Below are 14,523 nucleotides of genomic sequence, written 5' to 3' on the forward strand. Positions count from 1 at the left end.
CTTTCTCTAGTTTCTTTAGGGTGCTTGGCTAGATGTGGGTTCCAAACTGGTGCCGCATACTCCAATATGGGCCTTATATACACAGTGTACAGGGTCCTGAACGATTCCTTATTAAGATGGCGGAATGCTGTTCTTAGGTTTGCTAGGTGCCCTTATGCTGCAGCAGTTATTTGGTTGATGTGCGCCTCAGGAGATGTGACTGGTGTTTTACTCACCCCAAGATCTTTTTCCTTGAGTGAGGTTTGTAGTCTCTGACTCCCTAGACTGTACTCCGTCTGCGGTCTTCTTTGCCCTTCCCTAATCTTTATCACTTTGCACTTGGTGGGGTTGAACTCCAGGAGCTAATTGCTGGACCAGGTCTGCAGCCTGTCCAGATACCTTTGTAGTTCTGCCTGGTCTTCAATCGAATGAATTCTTCTCATCAACTTCACATCATCTGCAAACAGGGACACTTCGGAGTCTATTCCTTCCGTCATGTCGTTCACGAATACCAGAAACGGCACCGGTCCTAGGACTGACCCCTGTGGAACCCCACTCGTCACAGACGCCCACTCTGACACGTCGCCTCGTACCATGACTCGCTGCTGTCTTCCTGACAGGTATTCTCTGATCCATTGTAGTGCCTTCCCTGTTATCCCTGCCTGATCCTCCAGTGTTTGCACTAATCTTTTGTGTGGAACTTTGTCAAACGCCTTACCCCTCTCTCTCTTGTCTTACTGCTGTCACCCTGTCATAGAACTCCAGTAGATTTGTGACACAGGATTTCCTGTCCCTGAAACCGTGTTGGTTGTTGTTGATAAGCTCATTCCTTTCTAGGTGTTCCACTACTCTTCTGATAATCTTCTCCATGACTTTGCATACTATACATGTCAGTGACACTGGTCTATAGTTTAGTGCTTCTTGTCTGTCTCCTTTTTTAAAAATTGGGACTACATTTGCTGTCTCCCATACCTCAGGTAATTTCCCTATCTCGGTAGATTTGTTGAATGTTGTTGTTAGGGGTACACATAGTGCCTCTGCACTCTCTCTCAGGACCCATGGAAAGATGTTAGCCAACCCCATCGCCTTTGAGATGTCTAGCTCACTCAGCTTGGATGTATGTGTGTGTACTCACCTAGTTCTCACCTAGTTGAGGTTGCAGGGGTCGAGTCCAAGCTCCTGGCCCCGCCTCTTCACTGGTCGCTACTAGGTCACTCTCCCTGAACCATGAGCTTTATCGTACCTCTGCTTAAAGCTATGTATGGATCCTGCCTCCACTACATCGCTTCCCAAACTATTCCACTTCCTGACTACTCTGTGGCTGAAGAAATACTTCCTAACATCCCTTTGATTCATCTGTGTCTTCAGCTTCCAACTGTGTCCCCGTGTTGCTGTATCCAGTCTCTGGAACATCCTGTCTTTGTCCACCTTGTCAATTCCTCTCACTATTTTGTAAGTCGTTATCATGTCCCCCCTATCTCTCCTGTCCTCCAGTGTCGTCAGGTTGATTTCCCTTAACCTCTCCTCATAGGACATACCTCTTAACTCTGGGACTAGTCTTGTTGCAAACCTTTGCACTTTCTCTAGTTTCTTTACATGCTTGGCTAGGTGTGGGTTCCAAACTGGTGCCGCATACTCCAATATGGGCCTAACATACACGGTGTACACGATCCTGAACGATTCTTTATTAAGATGTCGGAATGCTGTTCTGAGGTTTGCCAGGCGCCCATATGCTGCAGCAGTTATTTGGTTGATGTGCGCTTCAGGAGATGTGGCTGATGTTATACTCACCCCAAGATCTTTTTCCTTGAGTGAGGTTTGTAGTCTCTGGCCCCCTAGACTGTACTCCGTCTGCGTTCTTCTTTGCCCTTCCCCAATCCTCATGACTTTGCACTTGGTGGGATTGAACTCCAGGAGCCAGTTGCTGGACCAGGTCTGCAGCCTGTCCAGATCCCTTTGTATTTCTGCCTGGTCTTCGATCGAATGAACTCTTCTCATCAACTTCATGTCATCTGCAAACAGGGACACCTCGGAGTTTATTCCTTCCGTCATGTCGTTCACAAATACCAGAAACAGCACTGGTCCTAGGACTGACCCCTGTGGGACCCCGCTGGTCACAGGTGCCCACTCTGACACCTCGCCACGTACCATTACTCGCTGCTGTCTTCCTGACAAGTATTCCCTGATCCATTGCAGTGCCTTCCCTGTTATCCCTGCTTGGTCCTCCAGTTTTTGCACTAATCTCTTGTGTGGTACTGTGTCAAACGCCTTCTTGCAGTCTAAGAAAATGCAATCCACCCACCCCTCTCTCTCTTGTCTTACTGCTGTCACCATGTCATAGAACTCCAGTATGTTTGTGACACAGGATTTCCCGTCTCTGAAACCATGTTGGATGCTGGTGATGAGATCATTCCTTTCTAGATGTTCCACCATTCTTCTCCTGACAATCTTTTCCATGATTTTGCATGATATACATGTCAGTGACACTGGTCTGTAGTTTAGTGCTTCATGTCTGTCTCCTTTTTTAAAGATTGGGACCACATTTGCTGTCTTCCATGCCTCAGGCAATCTCCCTGTTTCGATAGATGTATTGAATATTGTTGTTAGGGGTACACATAGCGCCTCTGCTCCCTCTCTCAGGACCCATGGAGAGATGTTATCTGGCCCCATTGCCTTTGAGGTATCTAGCTCACTCAGAAACCTCTTCACTTCTTCCTCGGTTGTGTACTGTGTCCAGCACATGGTGGTGTACCCCACCTCTCCGTCTTTCTGGAGCCCCTTCTGTCTCCTCTGTGAACACTTCTTTGAATCTTTTGTTGAGTTCCTCACATACTTCACGGTCATTTCTTGTTGTCTCTCCTCCTTCCTTCCTTAGCCTGATTACCTGGTCCTTGACGGTTGTTTTCTTCCTGATGTGGCTGTATAACAGCTTCGGGTCAGATTTGGCTTTTGCTGCTATGTCGTTTTCATATTGACGTTGGGCCTCCCTTCTTATCTGTGCATATTCGTTTCTGGCTCTACGACTGCTCTCCTTATTCTCCTGGGTCCTTTGCCTTCTATATTTCTTCCATGTCCTAGCACACTTGGTTTTTGCCTCCTTGCATCTTTGGGTGAACCATGGGCTCATCCTGGCTATTTCATTATTCCTGTTACCCTTGGGTACAAACCTCTCCTCAGCCTCCTTGCACATTGTTGCTACATATTCCATCATCTCATTAACTGGCTTCCCTGCCAGTTCTCTCTCCCACTGAACCTCATTCAGGAAGTTCCTCATTCCTGTGTAGTCCCCTTTCCTGTAGTTTGGTTTCATTTGTCCTGGCCTTCCTGCTTCCCCCTCCACTTGTAGCTCTACTGTGTATTCGAAGCTCAAAACCACATGATCGCTGGCCCCAAGGGGTATTTCATATGTGATGTCCACAATATCTGCACTACTCTAGGTGAACACTAAGTCCAGTCTTGCTGGTTCATCCTCTCCTCTCTCTCTTGAAGTGTCCCTTACGTGTTGGTACATGAAGTTTTCCAGTACCACCTCCATCATCTTAGCCCTCCATGTATCTTGGCCCCCATGTGGCTCCAAGTTCTCCCATTCGATCTCCTTGTGGTTAAAGTCGCCCATGATCAGGAGCTTTGCCCTGCATGCATGAGCTCTTCTGGCCACTGCAGCCAGTGTCAACCACCGCTCTATTGCTCTCGTCATACTCTTGCCTTGGCCTCCTGCTGTTCTGTGGTGGGTTATACATCACTGCAATTATCACCTTGGGACTTCCAGAGTGAAGCGTTCCCGCTATGTAATCACTTTCTTCTTCATCGGTGTTTGATCAGCAATGCCACTCCTCCACCCCCCCTGTTCCTTCTGTCTTTTCTCGGGATCTGGTATCCCACTGGAAAGATGGCATCTGTTATCATACCTGTAAGCTTGGTTTCTGTGATCACTATGATGTCTGGTGATGCCTCTTTGACTCTTTCGTGCCACTCCTCCCACTTGTTTGTTATTCCATCAGCCTTTGTGTACCATACCTTTAGTTTCCTTTCCAGCACTGTGGTTTGCGGGGCCTGTGGGGGTGGGAGACCTGGTAGCATACTGTGGGATTCTATGGTTGGGGGTTGGGTGGAAGCTGTGGGTATGGATTGTATTGTGTGTTGGGATGGTGTGATAGGTTGTGGGGTTCTGAGGATAGTTGTGTGTGTGCTTGCCCTTGCTGCTCTGTTCTGCTCTGACTGACCTCTGCTGGTTCCATCCTTGTCTCCTTTCCTAGCTCCTTTCGCTTTTTGTCCTCTCCCTCAGCTGCTGTCTCTCTGTTTGTGTTCTGTCTCTGTCTAGGAACACCTTTTTGTACTCTTCCGAGCTTTTCAACCGTGGTTTCTCTTGGAGGATCCTCTTCCGCACTGTTTCTGTCCTGAGAATCAGCTTCATCGGTCAGTTTCTCCCCTTCAAGTACTCCCCTATTCTCTTAAAATTTACAATCTCATCAATGTCTTCTCCCCCTATTTCCGTGATGATTTTCTCAATCTCCTTTCTTTCTTCTTGCCATCTTTCAGTGTGTGTCCTTTCTTCTCTCTCCCGAAGCCCATGGATAATCACTGATTTTGCCCTTTCCTCCTCCCTCTGTGACTCTGGTTCCTGTCTGTATGTGGCCATTTTCTCCCTTGATTTTTCCAGTGGCTCTTGGTAGCATGATTGTGCCTCAGCATTCGACCTATCTCCCTCTCCATCTGCACCTATCTGCTCTTCCCTTCCACTCCCTGGCCCTTCTTTGCAGGCTGATATGACCTTAGCATAATTCATATCTCCTTCCTTCCTGTTCAGCCTCTCAGCTTCGTATGGTGTGTCTTCTCTGGTCACTGCCCCTGAGACTTGCTTCAGCCTGTTTACCTCAAATTCTAGGACCTTTACCCTGACTACTGCAGTTTCGACTTGTGCCTCCCAATTCTTCGTCTCCTTCTCCAACCTCTTTTCCCATTTCACAGAGAGCTCTTTCTCCATTTTTTCAGAAAGCTCCCCTAATATTCTCTCCCATTCTTGCTCTATCCTTTTCCACTGCTCCTCCATCCATTCCTCCCTACCAGTACCATTGTCATCTGATCCCTGATTCCTGCGAGTCCCAACCATTTTTTTTTTTTAGTGAAAGAGAGAGAGAAAGAGAAAAAGAAAAAGGGGAGAGTGAGAGAGAGGGAGAAAGAGAGAGAAGGGGAGCCTAGAAGGAGGGGAAAAGAAGGGAAAAAGGGGGAGAAAGTGAGAGAGAAGGAAAAGGTAAGAGAGAGGGGGGGGGAGAGACAAGGGAAGAGAGAGAGAGAGAAAAGAAGAGGAAGAGAGTAAGAGAGGATGAGAGGAAGAGAGAGATGGAGAGGGAGAGAGAGAGGAAGAGAGAGAAAGAGTGAGAGGAAGAGAGAGAGGAAGAGAGAGAGGAAGAGAGAGAGGATGAGAGAAAGGGGGAGAGAGAGAGAGAGAGAGAGAGAGAGAGAGAGAGAGAGAGAGAGAGAGAGAGAGAGAGAGCTCTTCTGGCAGAAGGCATAGTCACTTGTCAACCCCTCGGCTACGTTGGATCGTCTGACCACAAGGCTGTTTTTATGACACTTAAGATCCCAACAGAACGAGGTGAGGAGTCCACACGCACAACCTGGCTATGGGAAAGAGGTAATTGGCCAACCCTTCGCTCTGAGTTCGCCACCACCGATTGGAATGCTCTTCTCCAAGGGGATGTTGACAACCAAGTGAAAGCCTTCACTGGACACATCCTTAATCTACAACAAGAACACATTCCTCACCGGCAATGTGACAAAGCCTACAGATCAGCCTTGGTTTGGCTTTCGTTGTAGAGAGGCTGCTACTGCTAAGTACAAAGCATGGCGAAGGTATAAGAGACATCTACCACCTATAACAGGAACTTGCACATGCAAGCCTGTAGGCATATGGGTGACGTTCAAAAGTGGGCCATTGCTAAATGGGAGGTGGACACTAAAAGAAAGCTAGCATCAGGTAGGGTAGGCTCCAAAACCTGGTGGTCCCTGGTCAAGGACAGACAAGGTTATCTGCCTGATGAGCTCATTCCACCTCTAAATCGACAGGATGGGACCACCTCTGCTAGTAGTCAAGAGAAGGCAGACCGCTTTGCTGAACACTTTCCTACCAAAATGCAAGTTCCTGATCGAGCAAGGGACCCTCCTTGGCTAGCTGCAAGAACTGTGTCAAAACTGTCAGTGGTGACAATAAGGCAGGAGGAGGTGCATTTCATTCTTAAATCGCTTGACCAAGAAAAGGCTGTGGGCCCAGACAAGTTGAGCCCAAGATTGTTGAGAAGATGTGCAGACCAGCTAGCAGCACCTCTAACTTGCATCTTTCAGCACTGCCTAGTACAGTGTAAATGGCCCTCTCTATGGAAAGAGGCAAATGTAGTCCCTATTCACAAAAAGAAGAGCAGAGCAGAAATCAGCAACTACAGACCAGTGTCACTCCTGTCAATCACTGGTAAGATCCTTGAGACAATAATCTCAAGACAAATGACAGAGTTTTTTGACTACCACTCGCTACTTTGTGATCGCCAATATGGCTTCAGGAAAGGTTACTCTGCTGCTGATCTGTTGTTAAACCTCTACACTAAGTGGCACCAGTCACTGGATGAATCCAAAGTCAGCTGTGTGGTAGCACTGGACATTGCTGGTGCTTTCGACCGGGTGTGGCACCAGGGCCTCTTAGCAAAACTTCAAGAACTGGGAATTGCAGGCTCTATGCTATGTCTCCTCAGTGATTACCTTCATGGTAGATCTCTAAGTGTAGTTCTCAATGGAACTGAATCAGCAAGACATCCTATTGGGGCAAGTGTTCCACAAGGTAGCGTGCTGGGTCCATTGTTATGGAATGCCTACTTCAACGACCTTCTTCATCTCATACCAGAATCACATGCATATGCAGACGACTGTACACTGACATTCACTTATCCAAGAGAAGAAATGCCAGCTGCTCTAAGCTACATCAATCACCAGCTGAGAGCTATATCAGCTTGGGGAAATAGATGGCAAGTAACATTTGCACCCGAGAAAACGCAAATGATGATCATCTCTAGGCACCATGATGGTAATGCTGGTGCAGTAGTAAGGATGAATGGGAGGGTGTTGGCACCTGGAGAAGAAGTTGATATCCTTGGGGTGAAATTTGACTCCAAACTAACCATGAAGAACCATGTTGTGAATCTTGCAAACAAGGCAGCCAGGAAGCTTACAGCACTTCGCCGTATCTCGCATCTGCTTGACAGTAGGGGTTGCAAGATCCTGTACGAGGCACAAGTACGCTCACACCTTGAGTATGCTCCACTTTCTTGGTTTGCCTGCCCCCCTCTCATCTGCGACTGCTTGACAGAGTAGAGAACAGAGCAAGACATCTCATCTCTCGCCTGGACCCATCCTGGATGGATCTGTCATTTCAGCAAAGCCTTCAACATAGGAGGGATGTGGGTGGCCTTACTGTTATGTACAAGGCCAATATTGTCAAAATACCACACTTGGATCCACTTCGAGGACAGCGTGAAACAAGCTTTTATGCCACAAGACGGGCAGAAAGCAGCAACTTCACTCTGGCTGTACCCTTCTCCAGAACATCACTCCATCTGAGATCATACATACCCAGGATGACTCGAGTATGGAACACATTCGTACAGCATAATGATGTCAACGACAATAAAAATGCTTTCAAATGAGCTGATGACTCAAGAAATCGTAATGACACGATTGAAAACAAACCATACCCCCGGCCGGGATTGAACCCGCGGTCATAGAGTCTCAAAACTCCAGCCCGTCACGTTAGCCACTAGACCAGCTAGCCACAATAAGATTCATCCAACTAGGTATATTTCTACACCATAGGAAGGTTAGCACAGGCACCACTGTGACCACAAATGCAAGTTTTTACAGACGAATCTCCAGCTAGAGTTCGTCACGGCCACGCTAGCTGGAGATTCGTCTGTAAAAACTTGCATTTGTGGTCACAGTGGTGCCTGTACTAACCTTCCTATGGTGTAGAAATATACCTAGTTGGATGAATCTTATTGTGGCTAGCTGGTCTAGTGGCTAACGCGACGGGCTGGAGTTTTGAGACTCTATGACCACGGGTTCAATCCTGGCCGGGGGTATGGTTTAAATGAGCTGATGTAGGTAACAGCTCTTAGCTTGCCAATAAAGTTAGGAATCCTTAACCTGTAAATAGCTTGTCAATAAAGCTAGGGATCCTTAACCTTGTTAAACCCTGTGTAAAAAAAAAAAAAAAAAACAAATAGAGAGAGAGGAGAGGAGAGGGAGAGAGATGGTGGGGAAAGGAAGGGTTAGAGGGTCACTTTACAGGAAGGTTTGAAATCCTGTATGTGTGTGTGTGTGTGTCTGTATGTGTGTGTGTGTGTGTGCATGTGTGTGTGTGTGTGTGCATGTGTGTGTGTGTGTGTGTGTGTGTGTGTGTGTGTGTGTGTGTGTGTGTGTGTGTGTGTGTGCTACAGCTATTCAAGTGCCTAACAGCAGAGCCTGTTCTCACCTAGTGTGTGTGCATATGTCATATGTTTATGTAAACAGTCCTTATTTCCCACGTATGTACTACATATGTATTGCATATGTACCCGATCTCTTGGTTCCCACTGTACTATCTTATGCATTTAAAATTACATTAAAAAATAAATACACTAGGCTTCACCTATATGCCGCTACCTCTAAATTCTATTAAATGCCAGTAAATGCTGCTTATTCTAATTCTGATAGCTCGAGGAGAGTGACCCCCAATTCCAGCTAGAGACTGGTGCTGACCCCATGCAACTCAAACTAGGTGAATATTACTTGCGGCTGGCAGTGGAGTAACGTTGCGGGTCTGTCCTGTCCCAGAAGTTGATGCTTCTCGGTAATTTTTCCACTAACTTCCTGTATGCACTATTGTCTCTAGCTCTTCTAATTTTTTCACTCACTCACTGTATTTACTGACACATCTATACATATCTCTTATCTCCCTGGTCTTGAGTCGCACTTATTCTTCAAATACCCCACTGCGTTATTATGGCAACACTATTTAGGCCTGACACAACCGTTCACCCTTCCAACGGCCCCCACTAAACACTCAGCCACTATTTCCTTTGTTTTCTTTTCTGTGATCACTTATATTTCCTTTTTTCGGGGCTTAAGTGATTATATGCACTCTTATGCGTGCACACGCCTATATTCCCACACTCTTTTCCTTATGGCACAGTCAGAAATTACCACCAAAACACGAGCTCAAACCGCGTGACTCCTCCACGAGTGTGTGTGTGTGTGTGTGTGTGTGTGTGTTTGGACGTTGTGTGTTGTTGCAGGCTTCCTGGTACATTGAGGAGCGTTGTGTGTGTTGCAGGCTTCCTGGTACATTCACGAGTGTTGTGTTTGTTGTTGCAGGCTCTCTGGTACAATGTTGATTGCTTGTGTTGTTGTTATTGCAGGGTTCGTGGTGGTGCCAGCAGGCGGGGGCGGCACCTTCCTGGGAGGCTGGCTGGTGAAGAGGCTACAGTTAAGATGTTCTGGGATCCTGAAAATGTGCATCATCTTCTCCTTCATCTGTCTGCTCTCCTGTTTCACCTTCGTCATCTCGTGTCCCAACATTGACTTCGCAGGTGTCAACGTCGACTACAGTAATAAGTAAGTTTCCTCCAAACATCAAATATTCGTTTCTGTTTTTAGAAACAACTCGAAATACATGAGAATGCTTCATTATTAGATACCAAAAATGACTTAAATTTTAAGTCTCATGTAGAGTAGAACCTCCAAGATAATGTCTACACCCTCAGCCCACTCATATCATACATCATTATCTACCATTACTTAGGTTCTTTATTTCTAGGCTTACCATACCATGTCTAAGCTTACCATACCATGTCTAAGCTTACCATACCATGTCTTAGCTTACCATACATTCCATTTTGATCGGGACTGTCCCTATTTGAAAGTCCTGACCCGAAGTCCCGATGAGTTTAGAATTTTGTCCCGGACAGTAACACCCCTGATGAACAATGTATAGTCTCAGAATGAAGGCTAATGTACTGCAAAATAAACATTAATTTTAGTTGCAGAAAGTTGTATGAGAAATAAGAATAGTTTCTCCTAAGAGCGATTCCATACTTTATGATTTCGTTCTTTCCCGTTTTGTAGTCCTGTATTGAGAAACTGATCTATTTTAACCCTTACTGGTTTGCACTAAGGAAAATATACCTAAATTTATACTTCATGTACTATATGCTTTTTTTTTCTAAACCTTAAAAATTTTCCTCTTTGATTCAAAGAAATTATTGTAAGCCTATTTATGACCCATGCAGGCTTAGCGCTCCTGTCTGATATAATCGTAATTTTTAAAGGGGTGGAACGGTAAGCCAGTGGTAGGCCTCGGTCAGATGACCAAAAGCTCCAGCTGTGGGTCATCATATGACTAAAACCTGCCTCAGGAAATACTTGTCCTGTTTCCAAACAAATCTTACCTAACCTAGCCTTACTGTAAATAAAGACAGTGAAAGCTGCGGATCCTTTAATAATAGTGTACATAGGAACAGTTATTTTGTAGGTTTTCTGTAAATTTTAAATTTAAAATCAGTATTACCCTTAATAATTAAAACATCTAGGAGAGGCAATGAGTTATTTACTTCGAAGTCAACAGTAAAATTTATAGAATGAGATAAACTATATAATTTTGTAGACATAAAGCATTTCTTTGTTAAATTAAATAGCTTAGCTCATTCTATAAATTTTACTATTGACTTCGAAGTAAATAACTCATTGCCTTTTCTAAATGTTTTAATTATTAAGGGTAATAATGATTTTAATTTAAAATTTACTGAAAACCTACAAATAATTGTTCCTATGTCCACTATTATTCTTCCCATCAAGATAGAGTTAAACTGTCGGTTTTCTCATCAATGTTTTTGAGAGCTTTACGTATTTGTAGTCCAGAGTTCATAGATGAAGAAATATCCGAAATTTATGAAATAGCTAATGATCTAAAATAATCAAGAAACGTAATTGATAAATCTTTTAAAATTGCTAGAAATACTTTTTACAACCCAAAAAGGGACAACCAACCTTATTCAACTAAAAATATGTTGGTTCTCCCTTACCATAAAAACTTGGTTGATATGCCTTCTCTTCTTAAGACTTTTAATATCAAAGTTGTATTTAAAAATCTTCATACAATAAAAAAAAACTTATAAAACATTTTCCCCCAGAAATGCTGACGGGTGTGTCTATAAGACTCATTGTAAAATATGTGACCAAGTTAATATATTACGGTCAAACTGGTAAAAGTCTCGAACTAAGATTAAAACAACATAAATATAACATTAGAACTGGACAAGATTCAAATGCTCTATTTATTCATGTGAGAGATTTTAACCATCCAATTGATTTTCAAAAAGTTGAGAAAGTTGTATCAAGCAAGTCCATGGTCGACAGGAATACAATAGAATCATGTTTCACAAAAAGCAGTTTTGAAAAAAATATGAATATTTCTTTTGGTTTATATAAAATGGATTCATTGAAAATTAATAAAATTAGACAAGTAAAAAATCCTAGTGCTTTGTTAGAATATCAGGTTTGTTTCACAGAGTCGGGTGTTGTCACGTGACTGTGAGGTGCAGTCTTTGTTATGGTGACGTGATTGTGAGGGGTAGTCTTGCCCCTTTATGTTCCTTCTTGTTGATGTTTTGTGCTTTATAGTCACGAAACTGGAATTTCGTTCTTTTTCACAGTGGTTATTTTGCATATATATATATATATATATATATATATATATATATATATATATATATATATATATATATATATATATATATATATATATATATATATATATATATATATATATATATGCAATAATATCACAGTAAACAGGTGATTTCAAAATATGTGAGTAGTCACGAAAGCGCTTGGAATTTCTCTATTCTTTCAGAGTGGTTGTTTTGCATATATATATATATATATATATATATATATATATATATATATATATATATATATATATATATATATATATATATATATATATATATATATATATATATATATATATATATATATATACGTATATATATATATATATATATATATATATATATATATATATATATATGTGTGTGTGTGTGTGTGTGTGTGTGTGTGTGTGTGTGTGTGTGTGTGTGTGTGTGTGTGTGTGTGTATGTGTGTTGTATCTTCATGGGGAAATGGAGAAGAAATGCATGTCGTAAGAAATGACATGCCGGGAGAATGGGGCTAGTAACCCCTTCTTCCATATAAATTATTAAATTTAAAAAGAGGAACAACTTTCTTTTCTTCTCTTATCGGGTCACCCTCCCTTGGTGGGAGACGGCCGGTGTGTTAAAAAAATATAATTGCTATATGTTTGTGTGTGTGTGTGTGTGTGTGTGTGTGTGTGTGTGTAAAATACGAGAGAATTTAGTTTTGTCGTTTTCTTTCAAGGTCTGTAATACCAAGTTGGCCCAACCTGACATCATGGTGCAATAATGATTGTGGATGTCAAGATGTTGCTTATGATCCTGTGTGTGGCACCAATAATGTCATGTACTTCTCGCCCTGCCATGCTGGCTGCACTGGCATGCAGAAGGGTCAGGATGGTCTCAAGGTACAGTATTACGATGTTTGTGCTCATAGTTATTCCAAGATTTATTATGTGAGTCCTCTCTCTCTCTTCTTGACTGGTAACAGTTGTTACTGTTGGTATACCTCATCCTTAACATGTAGTAGCTGTTACTGTTGGTATACCTCATCCTTAACATGTAGTAGCTGTTACTGTTGGTATATCTCATCCTTAACATGTAGTAGCTGTTACTGTTGGTATACCTCATCCTTAACATGTAGTAGCTGTTACTGTTGGTATACCTTATCCTTAACATGTAGTAGCTGTTACTGTTGGTATACCTTATCCTTAACATGTAGCAGCTGTTACTGTTGGTATACCTCATCCTTAACATGTAGTAGCTGTTACTGTTGGTATACCTTATCCTTAACATGTAGTAGCTGTTACTGTTGGTATACCTTATCCTTAACATGTAGTAGCTGTTACTGTTGGTATACCTTATCCTTAACATGTAGTAGCTGTTACTGTTGGTATACCTTATCCTTAACATATAGCAGCTGTTACTGTTGGTATACCTCATCCTTAACATGTAGTAGCTGTTACTGTTGGTATACCTTATCCTTAACATGTAGTAGCTGTTACTGTTGGTATACCTTATCCTTAACATGTAGCAGCTGTTACTGTTGGTATACCTTATCCTTAACATGTAGTAGCTGTTACTGTTGGTATACCTTATCCTTAACATGTAGTAGCTGTTACTGTTGGTATACCTTATCCTTAACATGTAGTAGCTGTTACTGTTGGTATACCTTATCCTTAACATGTAGTAGCTGTTACTGTTGGTATACCTTATCCTTAACAGGTAGCAGCTGTTACTGTTGAAAATGTACAGAGAACTTTCACGGCACGCATAACGGAGATAAAACACCTCAATTATTGGGAGCGCTTGAGGTTCCTAAACCTGTATTCCCTGGAACGCAGGAGGGAGAGATACATGATTATATACACCTGGAAAATCCTAGAGGGACTAGTACCGAACTTGCACACGAAAATCACTCATTACGAAAGCAAAAGACTTGGCAGACGATGCACCATCCCCCCAATGAAAAGCAGGGGTGTCACTAGCACGTTAAGAGACCATACAATAAGTGTCAGGGGCCCGAGACTGTTCAACTGCCTCCCAGCACACATAAGGGGGATTACCAACAGACCCCTGGCAGTCTTCAAGCTGGCACTGGACAAGCACCTAAAGTCAGTTCCGGATCAGCCGGGCTGTAGCTCGTATGTTGGTTTGCGTGCAGCCAGCAGCAACAGCCTGGTTGATCAGGCTGTGATCCACCAGGAGGCCTGGTCTCAGACCGGGCCGCGGGGGCGTTGACCCCCGGAACTCTCTCCAGGTAAACTCCAGGTTGGTATACCTTATCCTTAACAGGTAGCAGCTGTTACTGTTGGTATACCTTATCCTTAACATGTATCAGCTGTTACTGTTGGTATACCTTATCCTTAACATGTAGCAGCTGTTACTGTTGGTATACCTTAATCTTAACAGGCAGCAGCTGTTACTGTTGGTATACCTTATTGGTATTCTCATATGTAAGAGATTGTTGCCGACTACACTTGTTATCAGTACTGATAAGTTTATATTTTTTTTTTAGAAAATTGACTTTCTTTTCAACCCACAAAAAAATAGTTTGGAAAATCTGTTTTTTTTTTCAATCAGTTATTACTAAGAATTTGTTTTCAAAACACTGTATTTGACTCTGCTCACTTGGACAGTAAGACACATTCGTTTGAATCCCATGATGATTTGAGAAAGAATAAAGACGTAATGTGATTTGAAGTGATAAGACCGAGAGAGAAAATGAGAGAGAGAGAGAGAGAGAGAGAGATTAGGTCCTATTTGTGCTAAGTAAAGAACATGAAAAATATCAGAATTTTTTTTACAAATGATTCCTTTTAAGGAGCAC

At 42.9% G+C, this 14,523-nt stretch overlaps 1 protein-coding gene across 5 annotated transcripts in view; it reads left to right on the forward strand.

Annotated features, from left to right (window-relative positions):
• Positions 1–14,523, forward strand: part of Oatp26F (Organic anion transporting polypeptide 26F) — a 669,510-nt gene that overhangs the window by 613,346 nt on the left and 41,641 nt on the right. For all 5 annotated transcript variants that reach the window (XM_070099851.1, XM_070099848.1, XM_070099850.1 and 2 more), the window contains 2 exons: positions 9,420–9,615; positions 12,439–12,601. In XM_070099851.1, coding sequence (XP_069955952.1) covers positions 9,420–9,615; positions 12,439–12,601 — 359 coding nt within the window. The remainder of the gene's footprint in view (positions 1–9,419; positions 9,616–12,438; positions 12,602–14,523) is intronic.

Source organism: Cherax quadricarinatus, chromosome 69 (genome assembly GCF_038502225.1).
Source record: "Cherax quadricarinatus isolate ZL_2023a chromosome 69, ASM3850222v1, whole genome shotgun sequence".
NCBI classification, from domain to species: domain Eukaryota; kingdom Metazoa; phylum Arthropoda; class Malacostraca; order Decapoda; family Parastacidae; genus Cherax; species Cherax quadricarinatus.